The following is a 12,674-nucleotide window of genomic DNA, read 5'->3' on the forward strand; positions in this document are numbered from 1 at the left end:
AAATCTAGACCTAGGGGTCCCTGTTTAACAATAAGGGGTCACTCATTTAAGTTAGAAACGCGAAGAATTTTTCTCTCTGAGGTTTGCACGTCTTTGGAACTCTCTTCCTCAAAAGGCAGTGGAAGCAGAGTCTTTGAATATATTTAAGGTCGAACTGTATAGATTCTTGATTAATAAGGGAGTGAAAGGTTATCAGGAATGGGGGGGAAAGTAGGATTAAGCCATGATCTAATTGAATGGTGGAGCAAGCTTGAAGGGCAGAATGGTTTATTCCTGCTCCTAATTTGCATGTTCGTATCTAGATGGTTTACTAACCAAAGACCATAGATTTAAATATTGGCAAAAGAATTATAGGGAAAATTAGGAGTTTTTTTTCGCAGAGGGTTATTATGATCTGAAATGTACTATCAGCACAAGTGATGGAACCCGATTTTACAGGAACTTTCAAAAGGCTATTTATTTGAAGAGAACCAATATGCAGGATTGTGGGGAAATGGTCCAAATGTGGAATGAAATTGGATACCTCTTTCAGTGAGCCAGAATAGACAAGGACCAATCCCCTTCCATGCTATGCCATTCATTCTATGGGCCCAACTTCAATGCAATCAGAACCCATGTACTTGCAAAGAATTAAAATTGGGCCTTATGATTCTATGAACCATGACACATGATAGTGGACATGGGCTGGGGGTGCTTTGGGCAAATAATTGCTCTGTTCACTTCGTGCAGTGTTACATTAAATGTGGTAATGAGAAGTGTTGACCATTGCAGCCAGGGAGAGCATACTTCTATTATTAAGACCCATCCGCTTTACTTCTTTGACCAAATAACATCGATCAAAGCACCGACTTTCTACAGATTCCAACATCCTTGCTAATTCTGAAGTGTGTACAGGCAAAATATCTCATTGGCTGTGTGGTTCACTTATTTCAGAAAGAACCTCAAAGAGATGGGCGGAGGCAACATTGTATTACCTAAGAGCACGGAGGCTGGGCTGTTTATCTTCACACTGTATTCCAGTAATGTTTTCATTCTGTATTTTTTTCCATGCCTTAAATGTTGTGCCTCCTGTTCCTCCAGAGCTCCTTCTAGTTTGGATTCGATATTTTGCTGTCGGTTGTTTTATCCCACTGACATTTTTTTTAATGAGACCTCCACAATGAAACACATAAAGAACATTACAATAAGTTAACTGAAAGGGCGATGTTTCGGCGCAGCAGTTAAACAGCCGCAAACATCCGTTCCAAAAAGGGAGGGGGGGGGGAAGGGAGGAAGTTTTTAAAAAACATATATCACTCCACCAGCAGTTCGCAACCTGACCCGTCCCAAATGCAAACGAGTACACGATGATGTAGACCATTAATCCTCCCTTGGGAATATTAATGAATTTCTACATGGTAGGATACGGTAAAATTTTGCTGTTTCGGCTGATGTTGCATTATTCAAGATTTTAAAAGAAACTGCATTATTTTGTTTTGCCCAGTAACCCTAAACGGAGAGTGTTGCTGGCCTCAGTCCTACACTAGTGCATCTGCCGCCTGTCTTCACTCAAACCGAATGGTAAGTCTGCTCTTTGGAGCAGCTGTTCTGCCATGCCAACACGTTTTTCATTGCTGACTCAATGTAACTATTTCAGCAAGCCAGAATTTCATAATTGTCTCGCTTCTCCTATTGTGCGAACCATGCCAAAAAGCCAAAATCAAAGATCGCACTTGCTATCAGTTAACCTTTGCATTTACGATTCGTCGACGATCGACTAGTACGTTCTTTAGTTAATGCTGTAGATAATATTTAACGATAGCTTACTAAACTAAATAACTAGGTGCATTTAGCGGGGCTGTAAAGTTTTCGCCACCACTTTGTGGGACACGTTGGGTAAGGATCATCCAGCTGCCTCTGTCTGTCCCGACTCTGCCACGGTTCAAGAGGGATCAAAGCCCAACATTCACCCCAAGAACAGGACTTGAACCAAATATGAAGGTCAGTAACTGACGCGCGATCTAATTCCCTCTCGGGACGACAGGCGGTTTAATACAATACCCAGTGCGACCATAACTGCAGAGTTTTAGCCACACGTAATTTGAGTTCAAGTTAGATGCATCTCATAGAAACTATTGAAGTTGTGGAGAATTTACTCCACAACTTTTTATAAGCCTGAATTCCATTCTAATTCTAATGACTGGGCGGAGGTTTTTTCTGAGTTACTCTTGTGGGATGGAGGATTGTTGTTTTGTTAAGAGGCTTCCAACTTTTCCCTTGGATTCTTTGTATTTCAGACCGCTTTAAAGGCTTTTCTGGGGGTCATTGCAACTGTTGTCGTCATCACCGCGATAGTGGTTCCCATTGCAGTTGTGCTCACCAATAGTAAGTGCATTTAAACGCTGTTTGGATATTGTGGCACGTCATCCGTGATGTTTTCACTGCTTGTTTGTGGACAGATTTGATTATTCCGTGAACCAACAGAAACTGGTGGAAAAACACAGCGAGATTGCAAAGAGCTCACTTAGCCTGCTCCCATTATGTCAGTCTAATGTGATACAGTGCATTGAACCTGCAAAGGTTGTCAATGCTTCTCTGAGCACATCCTTGGGGAATGTTGACTGATACCTGCAGTTCAGTTGCTTTCATCCCACATGGTAAGCTTCACTGGGGGTGAGGACTTCACTGCAGCACAAATTATACTTGCAAAGAGAAGGATCCAGTGATTATAATGGCATAGGAGGAGGACATTCAGCCCATCAAGTCTATATTTGTTATTTCCACTTATTCCAACCAAGTGTGACTCAGTTTTGATGGCTCATATTTTCCATTCTTACTCATTTGTTTTGAATAGTCTTGCAGTTGCATTGCTAATGTTCCTCATTGCTGCGCTTGTATATGACATAATTTCCAGGCACATATTACTTGCTGTGGTTTTCCTGTCATTGATGGTCTACCAGAACTCAAGATGTAAATGGGATTGCTTTTCAAATTCTAGTTTCTAATAAAAATGCCAAGCTGGCGATTATTTATTGACTGCCTGATTTAAACCCTCCAAGGTTGTGGGAATAATAAAGTTGCAAATTGATATCAGTGATTTGTCCATCACAATTAAAACGGCAACCTCTGAATGAATATGATTGTAATAACAGTCAGAATTACACAGCACAAACAAAAGTCTTATTGTGCCTGTGCGGACTCTTTGGTAGAACAACGCAAATAGTCCCAATCCCTGGCTTTACCCATTCAAATATTTACCCAGTCCCCTTTTGAACATTACTATTGGTTTTTCGTCCAACATCTGCTCAGGCAGTGCATTCCAGATCACAATAATTTTCTGCAAGTCAAATGTTTCCTCATGCCACCTTTGACTCTTTTGCTGATTGCCTTAAAACTGGGTCATTTGGTCACCAATCTGTATCCCACTGGAAATTCTATCAGAACCGTTCATGGGTTTCAATACCTCTATCAAATATCTTTTCAACTTTCTGTGCTCTAAGGAGAACAGCCCAGCTTCTCCAGCCTCACCACAAAACTGAAGTCTCCTGCTCCTTGTGCCATTTTAACAAATTTCTTGGCTGCCTCTCTAAAGCCTTGATACCCTTTTTAAAGTGTTGCAGCTCTTCTGAGGTTGAGGTCACTATTCTGAGATCTATAAGAAATATGAATGTCTTCCTTCTAGTGCTTTCATGTGCTGATGTGTGTTTTGGAAGCTCTAAAAGACCTGCTTCATTGGAGAGTTTGTGACCACTGGGGTGGGAGGTGGATGGGTGGGAAGCCTGCTAAGGAGTTGAGATAAGTGTTGAATGTTTTGACAAATTCAAATGTCACTATTAGATGCTGCATAGTAATGTAGATCTATTTAACTTCTGTGATTCATCCTAGAGCTCTGTCCTGAAAAGATAAGTTAATCAATTACATTGGCCAGCATTGTTTCAGTGTTGAGATGCACTAGGGTACATTTTGCATTGGAAAATGTGGCATAATGTATTTAAAAAACTGTAGAAACATGTGCTTGAACCCCCCCTCCCATCCCCACCCTGGCATGTTTTGAACTGAGCTTTAAATGTTCAGAAATCTTTCACTTTGAAAACGTTGCCCTCTATTGAAAGTTTGAGAAGGAAATGAACCTAACCTGCTCCATTGATTGACAGGCAATTTGCTTTGAAATGAAGAATATACCTTGTGGTCTTTCAGTTTCATTGTTTGATTTGTTTTGGTAGCTGTTGCCATTATGAATGCTTGGTTGAGTTTCAAAAGCATATAATGTCCCGAACTCAGCAGGTGGTCTATTGCTAGAATTATTTAGGGGAGTAAAAGCAGATCTAGATTGACAGCTTTAAGATTAACATTTAACATTATCTGTCTTTGATGTGGTTTGAGAAGAGATGTTTGTTTCGGCATGGTAGCACAGTGGTTAGCACTGCTGCTTCACAGCTCCAGGGACCTGGGTTCGATTCCCAGCTTGGGCCACTGTCTGTGTGGAGTTTGCACATTCTCCGCGTGTCTGCGTGGGTTTCCTCTGGGTGCTCTGGTTTCCTCCCACATTCCAAAGATGTGCGGGTTAGGTTGATTGGCCATGATTAAATTGTCCCTTAGGGTCCTGAGATGTGTAGGTTAGAGGGATTCGTGGGAAAAATATGTAGGGATATGGGGGTAGGGCCTGGGTGGGATTGTGGTCGGTGCAGACTCAATGGGCCGAATGGCCTCTTTCTGTACTGTAGGGTTTCTGTGTGATTTCGACAACTTAATGACCACTTAAGGAGATATGCATTTCATTCAGTGGAATAGATATTTTGCAGTATCAATGTCAATTGTTTGAATGCCAGCTTTATTGGGTTGTTGGAAGAGTATATTTTTCCAACTGCATGTGGAAAATTTTAATTTCAATTGCATGGATCCTGAGAAATGTACCTAATGGATACTGGATAATTGGCTTTGGAGGATATATGGGAACATGGAGGTGACATAAGAAATATGCGGAGGCTTGAAATAGGCATTGAGAATATGAAACAGCATAGGGATATGAGAAGGGGCATGGAGGATATGAAGGTCGGAAGGTGAAATTTAGGGGCATAAGAATGATGTTGGGAATTGGGCTTCTGTTCCTGAGAATCAAGGGAGGCCTTTTAACAATTCCCTGCACCCAAGCTTCTCCCACATTGCAGTGTGGTTCACCAAACTCAATCTTTCCCAAGGATCGCATTTACCTTTTTTAAACAATCTTCACTACATGTCCTGCATCTTTAAAGCTTTGTGTACATAATCTCCTGGTTTCTTGTTCTTGTATCCACTTTGGAATTGTATCCTTTAGTTGATATTGTCTCTTTTCCTTTGTCCCATCAAAATGTAACATTTCACAATTCTCTGCATTAAATTTCCTCTGACAGGAGTCTGTCCATTGGCTCCTGAAAATTATGCTTTGATGTTTTATTTGTCACTTTTTCCATCATTTTGGAATGGATGTAAATATTTGATGTTGCTCATACAATATCTGAGAGTGTACTGTCCATCAAACTGGGCAGAAAGCCATTATAATGATATCTTATGGCAACTAATAATGAAGAAAATAACCACCTTCTTTCTTGTTTTATGTGTCTTTATTTTGCAGTACTTTACTGATCCTGGAAATGACTGTCGATGATACAATCATTTTTGTATGATACTTTGTATAATGTTTCAACACAACAATTAACCCATTTATTTTTACTGGATTAGAATCCCTGTTAAAATAATGAACATATGACTTTTTCAAACATTCATCTGTTAACATCTTGAATTGTGGTCTGGCCATTATTTCAATATAAATCATGGATAATTGATAGCACATATATTTTTTTAAAGTTTTCATTAATAGTAACTGTCACAAAATCTAAAGAAGCATTTTGGTAGAAAGGACATGGAGAGACAATATAAAATAAGGGTAAAATTCTAAAAAGGGTGCAGGAGCAGAGGGACCTGGGAGTATATGTACATAGATCATTGAAGGTGGCAGGACAGGTGGAGAGAGAAGTTAATAAAGCATATAGTATTCTGGGCTTTATTAATAGGGGCATAGAGTACAAGAGCAAGGAGGTTATGCTGAGTATATACAACACAGTAGTTAGAACTCAGCTGGAGTTCTGGACACCACCCTGCAGGAAAGATGTGAACATTGGAGAAAGTGCAGAAGAAGTTTACATGAATGGTTCCAGGCTGAGATACTCATGAGGATAGATTGGAGAGATGGAGACTGGTTCTCCTTGGGAAGAAGAATACTCAGAGGAGATTAGATAGAGTTAAAACCATGAGGGGTCTAGACAGAGTAAATTGGGAGAAATTGCTTCCCCTCATAAAAGGATCAAGAACGAGAGGGCACAGATTAAACATTTTCAAACGAGTGGGTCAGAAATGCTCTGCCTGAAAATGTGGTGGAGGCAGGTTCAATCGACATATTCAAGATGGCATTAAATGATTACTTCAATAGCAACAATGTGCATGGGTTTGTGGAAAAGGTGGGGAATGGCATAATGCTCGTTTGGAGAGCTGGTGCAGACATAATGGGCCGAATGGCCTCCTGCTACACTGTAACAATTATGTTTTTTCAATTTATTCGTGGGACATGGGCTGGTTGCCCAGCATTTATTGCCCATCCCTAGTTGCCCTTGGAGGGCAGTTGAGAGTCAGCCACATTGCTGTGGCTCTGAAGTCACATGTAGGCCAGACCGGGCAGAGACAGCAGATTTCCTTCCCTAAAGGACATTAGTGAACCAGATGGGTTTTTCTGACAATTGACAATGGTTTCATGGTCATCAGTAGATTCTTAATTCCAGATATTTTTTCATTGAATTCAAATTCCACCATCTGCCTTGGATTCGAACGGGAATTCGAACCCGGGTCCCCAGGACATTAGTTGAATTTCTGGATTAATGGTCTCATGATAATACCACTAGGCCATCGCCTCCCCATATGGGATTCTGATTTTGTGATTCATGGCTTTTATGATGCCATGATACAATGTCACTTGTTACCTTGTGCTGTTGGAGCCACAAACTGATGCATTTCTTTGGATTCCACAAGGAGAGAAATAATCGATTCAGGTTCCTGAAAGGAGACTGAGCATACTTGGACTGAGGGCTGCGGTTCTATTTTGATTTTCTTTATCATAATTATTCTAAGTCTACATCAATTTTAGATTCTTCAAAACCGGGGATCAATGAAACTAAAAGTGAGCAATGTTGTATAGTTGTGAAAATCTTTAATGCCTTCCAAAGAAGGTGGATAAAATAATATTTTACATGTAGCCAAATAATGAAGCGGATATTGAATTTGAGTAATAGGCAGTGATAAATTAATAAATGGGCTACAAATCATTCATAACTATCAATTTATTAGGTTGGAGATTTCTTAGTAGCAACATAATTATTAACAGTTTATGGAAGTGAAAACATGGACTTTATAGATGTGAGGTTTGAATATGGTGTTTAATTGTAATGGAGAATGTGCCTGAATGTGGATTGTCCAGTCACACAGTGACTTTCTGATCTGCCCAAGTAGTTTGGGCTGATGATCAACTGAAACCTTGGCTTAAGTGTGGATGAGACTGGGAATTTAATATTCCTATATATAACAATTACAGGAGTGATAGAAAAGGGGGAAAAAGAATTTAGTGCAATGAAAGGGTCTATCACAGCACGAGAATGTAAGTGTATTCTAAATGGTTAAGATGGAATCTATCTGGACAGAGTTAAAAAATAGGAAGGAAAATTCCATTTGCATTGCAGTTCATCAAATAGTGGAGATAAGATAAAGCCATCTGCAAAGTGGTTAAAAGGAGAGATAAGAACAACGAAGCAGTAATATTGGTGTTTTTAACCATCACAATGATGAAAGAGGGAATTGTGTTCAGAAGTGCATGATGGAACATTAATGTTTTTTATCCAAAAGGAAAAATAATGAGAAGCTATTTTTAAGGAAGTTCTGGCAAATGCATGTTTCATTTATCTCCATGGGGGGAGGATTCAAAACTAATCTGCGGAAAGAATGTTTCCTGGAACAGGCTTCCTGGGGAGATGATGGAAGCAATTAGTATTGATTCATTGAAGTGAAAATTAGAAGATTTCTTTCAGAAAGCAACGTTTTGGGATACAGTGTATGGGTAATTTGAGACATGAGGTAAGTATAAAGTGCAGTAGAGGAACAGGTGTCTTTGGATTTATGGCTTCCAAAACTTTCCACCACTGGGGTTTTTGTTGCATCATGTTTATGTCTGTTGTAGATTATTTGATAGACATTGATTGCTATGATTAGGCAACAGCTTCGTTATTATTGTATCACCTAATTACCAGGATGCCAGAAGGTGGAAAGTCCAAAGATGGACTATGTTCTTTTCTCATTTCGCAATTTGTATGTTTCTCTGTACAACCTGTACAAGGTCGCTGCTGATGATCATACATCATCTTGTTCTTCAGGTAGGAAGATCATAGAAATCATAGAAACCCTACAGTGCAGAAGGAGGCCATTCGGCCCATCGAGTCTGCACCGACCACAATCCCACCCAGGCCCCACCCCCACATATTTACCCGCTAATCCCACTAACCCACGCATCACAGTACTCTAAGTGGCAATTTTAACCTGGCCAATCAACCTAACCCGCACATCTTTGGACTGTGGGAGGAAACCGGAGCACCCGGAGGAAACCCACGCAGACATGAGGAGAATGTGCAAACTCCACACAGACAGTGACCCGAGCCGGGAATCGAACCCGGGACCCTGGAGCTGTGAAGCAGCAGTGCTAACCACTGTGCTACCGTGCCGCCCTAGTATTGAGATATTTCAAGAATATGGAAAAGAGCCAATGTTGTGGGGAAGCAGAACTTTGAGGCCAAACTGCCTGATAAAATAAGACTTAAAGCCTGTCATGGTGACTTCTAATAGCTGCTACTATGTGTAATGTCCTTCTATCTCACCTTTACAGATTCCTTAATATGCATGCTGGTCTGCTGGGTTCAAGAGACACCATTGATGCTTTCTTTCATTTTCTTCCATACCTGCCACACTTAAATAGTTTATGTTCTTTCTTCGCCCTACTGAAGTGCATCCAATATGTAGTCAGTAAACCTAGCTTTCCTTTATCTGAGGGTTTGCATAACACAAAAATATGACACCATTAATAGTTACCCAACCCTCTCCTGCATTATTGCGAATGATTAAGTGGTTGGTTATTTGGTTTAAGTGACTGCTTACCACTATTAACAGATGCTAATCTTGCTGTTCTGTTGCACAACCAACTGTATGGGTGTTCTTGTGAAATTCTTTAAAAACATGGGCGGCACGGTAGCACAGTGGTTAGCACTGCTGCTTCACAGCTCCAGGGTCCCGGGTTCGATTCCTGGCTCGGGTCACTGTCTGTGTGGAGTTTGCACATTCTCCTCGTGTCTGCGTGGGTTTCCTCCGGGTGCTCCGGTTTCCTCCCACAGTCCAAAGATGTGTGGGTTAGGTTGATTGGCAGCTAAAAAAATTCCCCCTTAGAGTCCTGGGATGTGTAGGTTAGAGGGAATAGCGGGTAAAATATGTGGGGGTAGGGCCTGGGTGGGATTGTGGTCGGTGCAGACTCGATGGGCCGAATGGCCTCCTTCTGCACTGTAGGGTTTCTATGATTTCTATGATTTCTAACTGGTAGTAGTTATGTGGCTGGACTAGTAACTCAGATCTCAAGAATATGAGTTCAGATCATACCTTGGGAGTTTGAGAATTTGAGTTCAGTTTATAAAAACTTGGAAATGAAAAGATGGTATCAGTAAAGTGACACAAAGCTGCCATTTTGCCATTATACCCAACAGGATGACTAATGTCCTGAAGGGAAGGAAACCTACCCCGAGTTGGTTTGTTCTATATGTGATTTTGTTCACAGATCAACTCTTAAACGTCCATTGGCATGGTCCAGAAAATCACTCAGCTGTACTTTGAGGGTAACTTTGCTGGTGATACGCATATCCCAAAAATAAATTTAACAGTTAAACTGTGTAATCCTCAGCCATATTGAGCAATGTTCAGTTAACATTTTCAATCAACAATTCCTTTGTCTGTTACAAGCATAATTTACAACTACCAACCCATCACCATCGGTTCCATCTTGGTACTGCTTCAAAATCAATTGACACTTTCCTCTTAACTCTGTCCTAATGGAATTCCTACCTCTTATCCGTTGTCAAAGCTGTCTCCAAGAAATAAAAGCAAAATGCTGCAGGTGCTGGAAATCTGAAATAAAAACAGAAAGTGCCTGAAAAGCTCAGCAGGTCGGGCAGCATCTGTGGAGAGAGAAAGAGGTGCGTGGGATTCTTAGGGACCTTATCCAACGGTTGAGCACAACTTGGTCCAGCTGTCCAAACTCATTGTAGGTTTGTGTGGGCTTCTTATTTTGATTTGATTTGATTTATTATTGTCACATGTATTGGTATACAGTGAAAAGTATTGTTTCTTGCGCCCTATACAGGCAAAGCATTCTGTTCATAGAGTACAAAGGGGAGAAGGAAAGGAGAGGGTGCAGAATGTAATGGTACAGTCATAGCTAGGGTGTAGAGAAAGATCAACTTAATATGAGGTAGGTGCATTCAAAAGTCTGATGGCAACAGGGAAGAAGCTGTTATTGAGTCGGTTGGTATGTGATCTCAGACTTTTGTATCTTTTTCCCGACGGAAGAGGGTGGAAGAGAGTATACCCGGGGTGCATGGGGCCCTTGATTATGCTGGTTGTTTTCAGAGGCACCGGGAAGTGTAGATGGGAGTGACTGGATGGGAGACTGGTTTGCATGATGGACTGGGCAGTGTCCACAACCTCTTGTAGTTTCTTGTGGTCTTAGTCGGAGCAGGGGCCATACCAAGATGTGATCCGTGATACATGAGCATTCTGAAAATGTTAGCGATATGCCTCTTGGACTAAGTCTCAGGCACCTTGGTCTGCTCATAATTCAGAAACACCTCAGGAGGCAATACGGAGTAGACGTCTTAGGCTCTTCCAGACAGCTGCCTTTGAATTAAAAATCTCCAGAGCTCTAATGGCCAGTTTAGCTGTCCTCCTATTTTCTCAAAAGTGGCAAAAATGACTCCACATCACTCTCTTCAAATTTGGGAATAAATCTAGCATACCCGAGGGCCTCAGAGAGTGGTTCATTGTTAGAGAGATAGGTATTGCTCCTGGATAGAGAGATGTTTGTTCTCATAGCCTCCAGTTGCTTGGTCTCTATCTCCTTGAGCTTCTAATTCTCTTTTCCTTTCTTGTTCCATCTCCTGTGCCTCTCTTTCTCTTCCATGTTCTCTCTCCTTACATTCCAGCTGTATGCAGAGCCTTTTCATTTTACTAACAATTTTAACTGTACCTTCCTAGCGATGGCTTTCAGCTATTCTGTGCCAAGTTTCACAGTTCAGATTTCCTTGTTTGATTCGCATCTGGGCATCAAAAGTTGCCACTTTCTTTAGTGTTTGGGAAAAGAAATTCGTTGTGGTAAATTACTTGGCTTTAAAAATTTGTTTGAACCACCAAGTTTTCCCCTTTTGGCATCCTTTTTAAATCAGATTTGGCTCGTCTTTTGGACCCTGATCAAATTCTAAAGTTAAAGATAAAGTTTTATTGTCACAAGTAGGCTTACATTATCACTGTAATGAAGTTACTGTGAAAATCCCCTAGGGTTAAATCTAGCATACCACAGGCCTTCAGGTATGCTAGATTTAACCCTCAAATTCTGGACGTGAGTTCCCAATTTCTATTACAGACAGGAGGAAGTTTTAAATTAAATATCTATTATTTGCTGATGATCCAGAGTAGAGTGATGGGCTTTAAGTGGCCAGATTGGATTAGTTCTGCTTTTTCAGGGCAGGATATACCTGGACATTTTTCAATCTTCTCGGGTAGATGTCAGCATTGTGGTTGGACTGGAACAGCTTGGCTAAGGGTGTGGCTGTTTTGCAGCACATTACTCCAGCTGGGATGTTGCCAGGGCCACAGCATGGCATACATCATCTCACTTCAACCCCTCAGATCGCACAGCATGACTGCCAGGTAAGAGTCCAATATCGGGGGCACAGCCTTCCTATGTGAACCCAAGCCACCCGTGGTTAGTAAAGTGGCTGTTCAGTGAGATGTGTTCTAATTTGGAGCATTGACGTCAATTTCCTGTTTCTAGTCAGGGGAGGGTTTCAATTTATGTAGAGCTTGCAATGTTATCACAGTGCACATGTTCAATTCCCCATCCCCAAACCCAACACATCATCCCTCCCACTACCACCGAATCCCCAGATAGTCTGTGGAATGGAACGCATGCAATTTTCCTGTAAAATTTGCTTGAAGAGAAAAGGACACCTAAAAACAAATTCTCAGAGTACCAGGGTCCACTGATTGCCAAGCTAATGAGCAGTTGTTAGAATTGAACCATGTGTTATCCCTGGAGTTAGATCAGAACACAGTCGACAGCCTTGGATGGCAGGGGTAAGTATCCAGGGTCTCCCTGAATTCACTTTAGAAAATATAATTGCCCGAAGCTAGCCTGCTCAATTTTAATTGCCCACTTTAACATTTGCCCCCAAGTGGGAAGGCTTAAAATCGACTCCCAAGTATAAATACTAAACTCCAGAACTTCATCCTACTAAAATATCTGTCTTAACAATCCTTTTGGGCTCTGGAAGAATACTTCTAACATCTCCAATAATATATAAAAACAC

At 41.1% G+C, this 12,674-nt stretch overlaps 1 protein-coding gene across 9 annotated transcripts in view; it reads left to right on the plus strand.

Annotated features, from left to right (window-relative positions):
- The first annotated feature begins 1,262 nt into the window (after positions 1-1,262).
- The window catches only part of fap (fibroblast activation protein, alpha), an 84,394-nt gene continuing 72,982 nt past the window's right edge, over positions 1,263-12,674 (plus strand). For 3 of the 9 annotated variants that reach the window (XR_013499524.1, XM_078228258.1, XM_078228264.1), the window contains exons 1-3: positions 1,307-1,397; positions 1,484-1,980; positions 2,277-2,364. Coding sequence is in view for 8 of the 9 variants with exons in the window: in XM_078228258.1 (XP_078084384.1) it covers positions 1,975-1,980; positions 2,277-2,364 (94 nt within the window). In the remaining variant the exon portion in view is untranslated. Of the gene's footprint in view, positions 1,981-2,276; positions 2,365-12,674 lie in introns of all 9 variants that reach the window. The other 6 variants (XM_078228261.1, XM_078228265.1, XM_078228260.1 and 3 more) reach the window with 5 other exon arrangements.

This window comes from Mustelus asterias, chromosome 14 (assembly GCF_964213995.1).
Source record: "Mustelus asterias chromosome 14, sMusAst1.hap1.1, whole genome shotgun sequence".
Taxonomy (NCBI): Eukaryota; Metazoa; Chordata; class Chondrichthyes; order Carcharhiniformes; family Triakidae; genus Mustelus; species Mustelus asterias.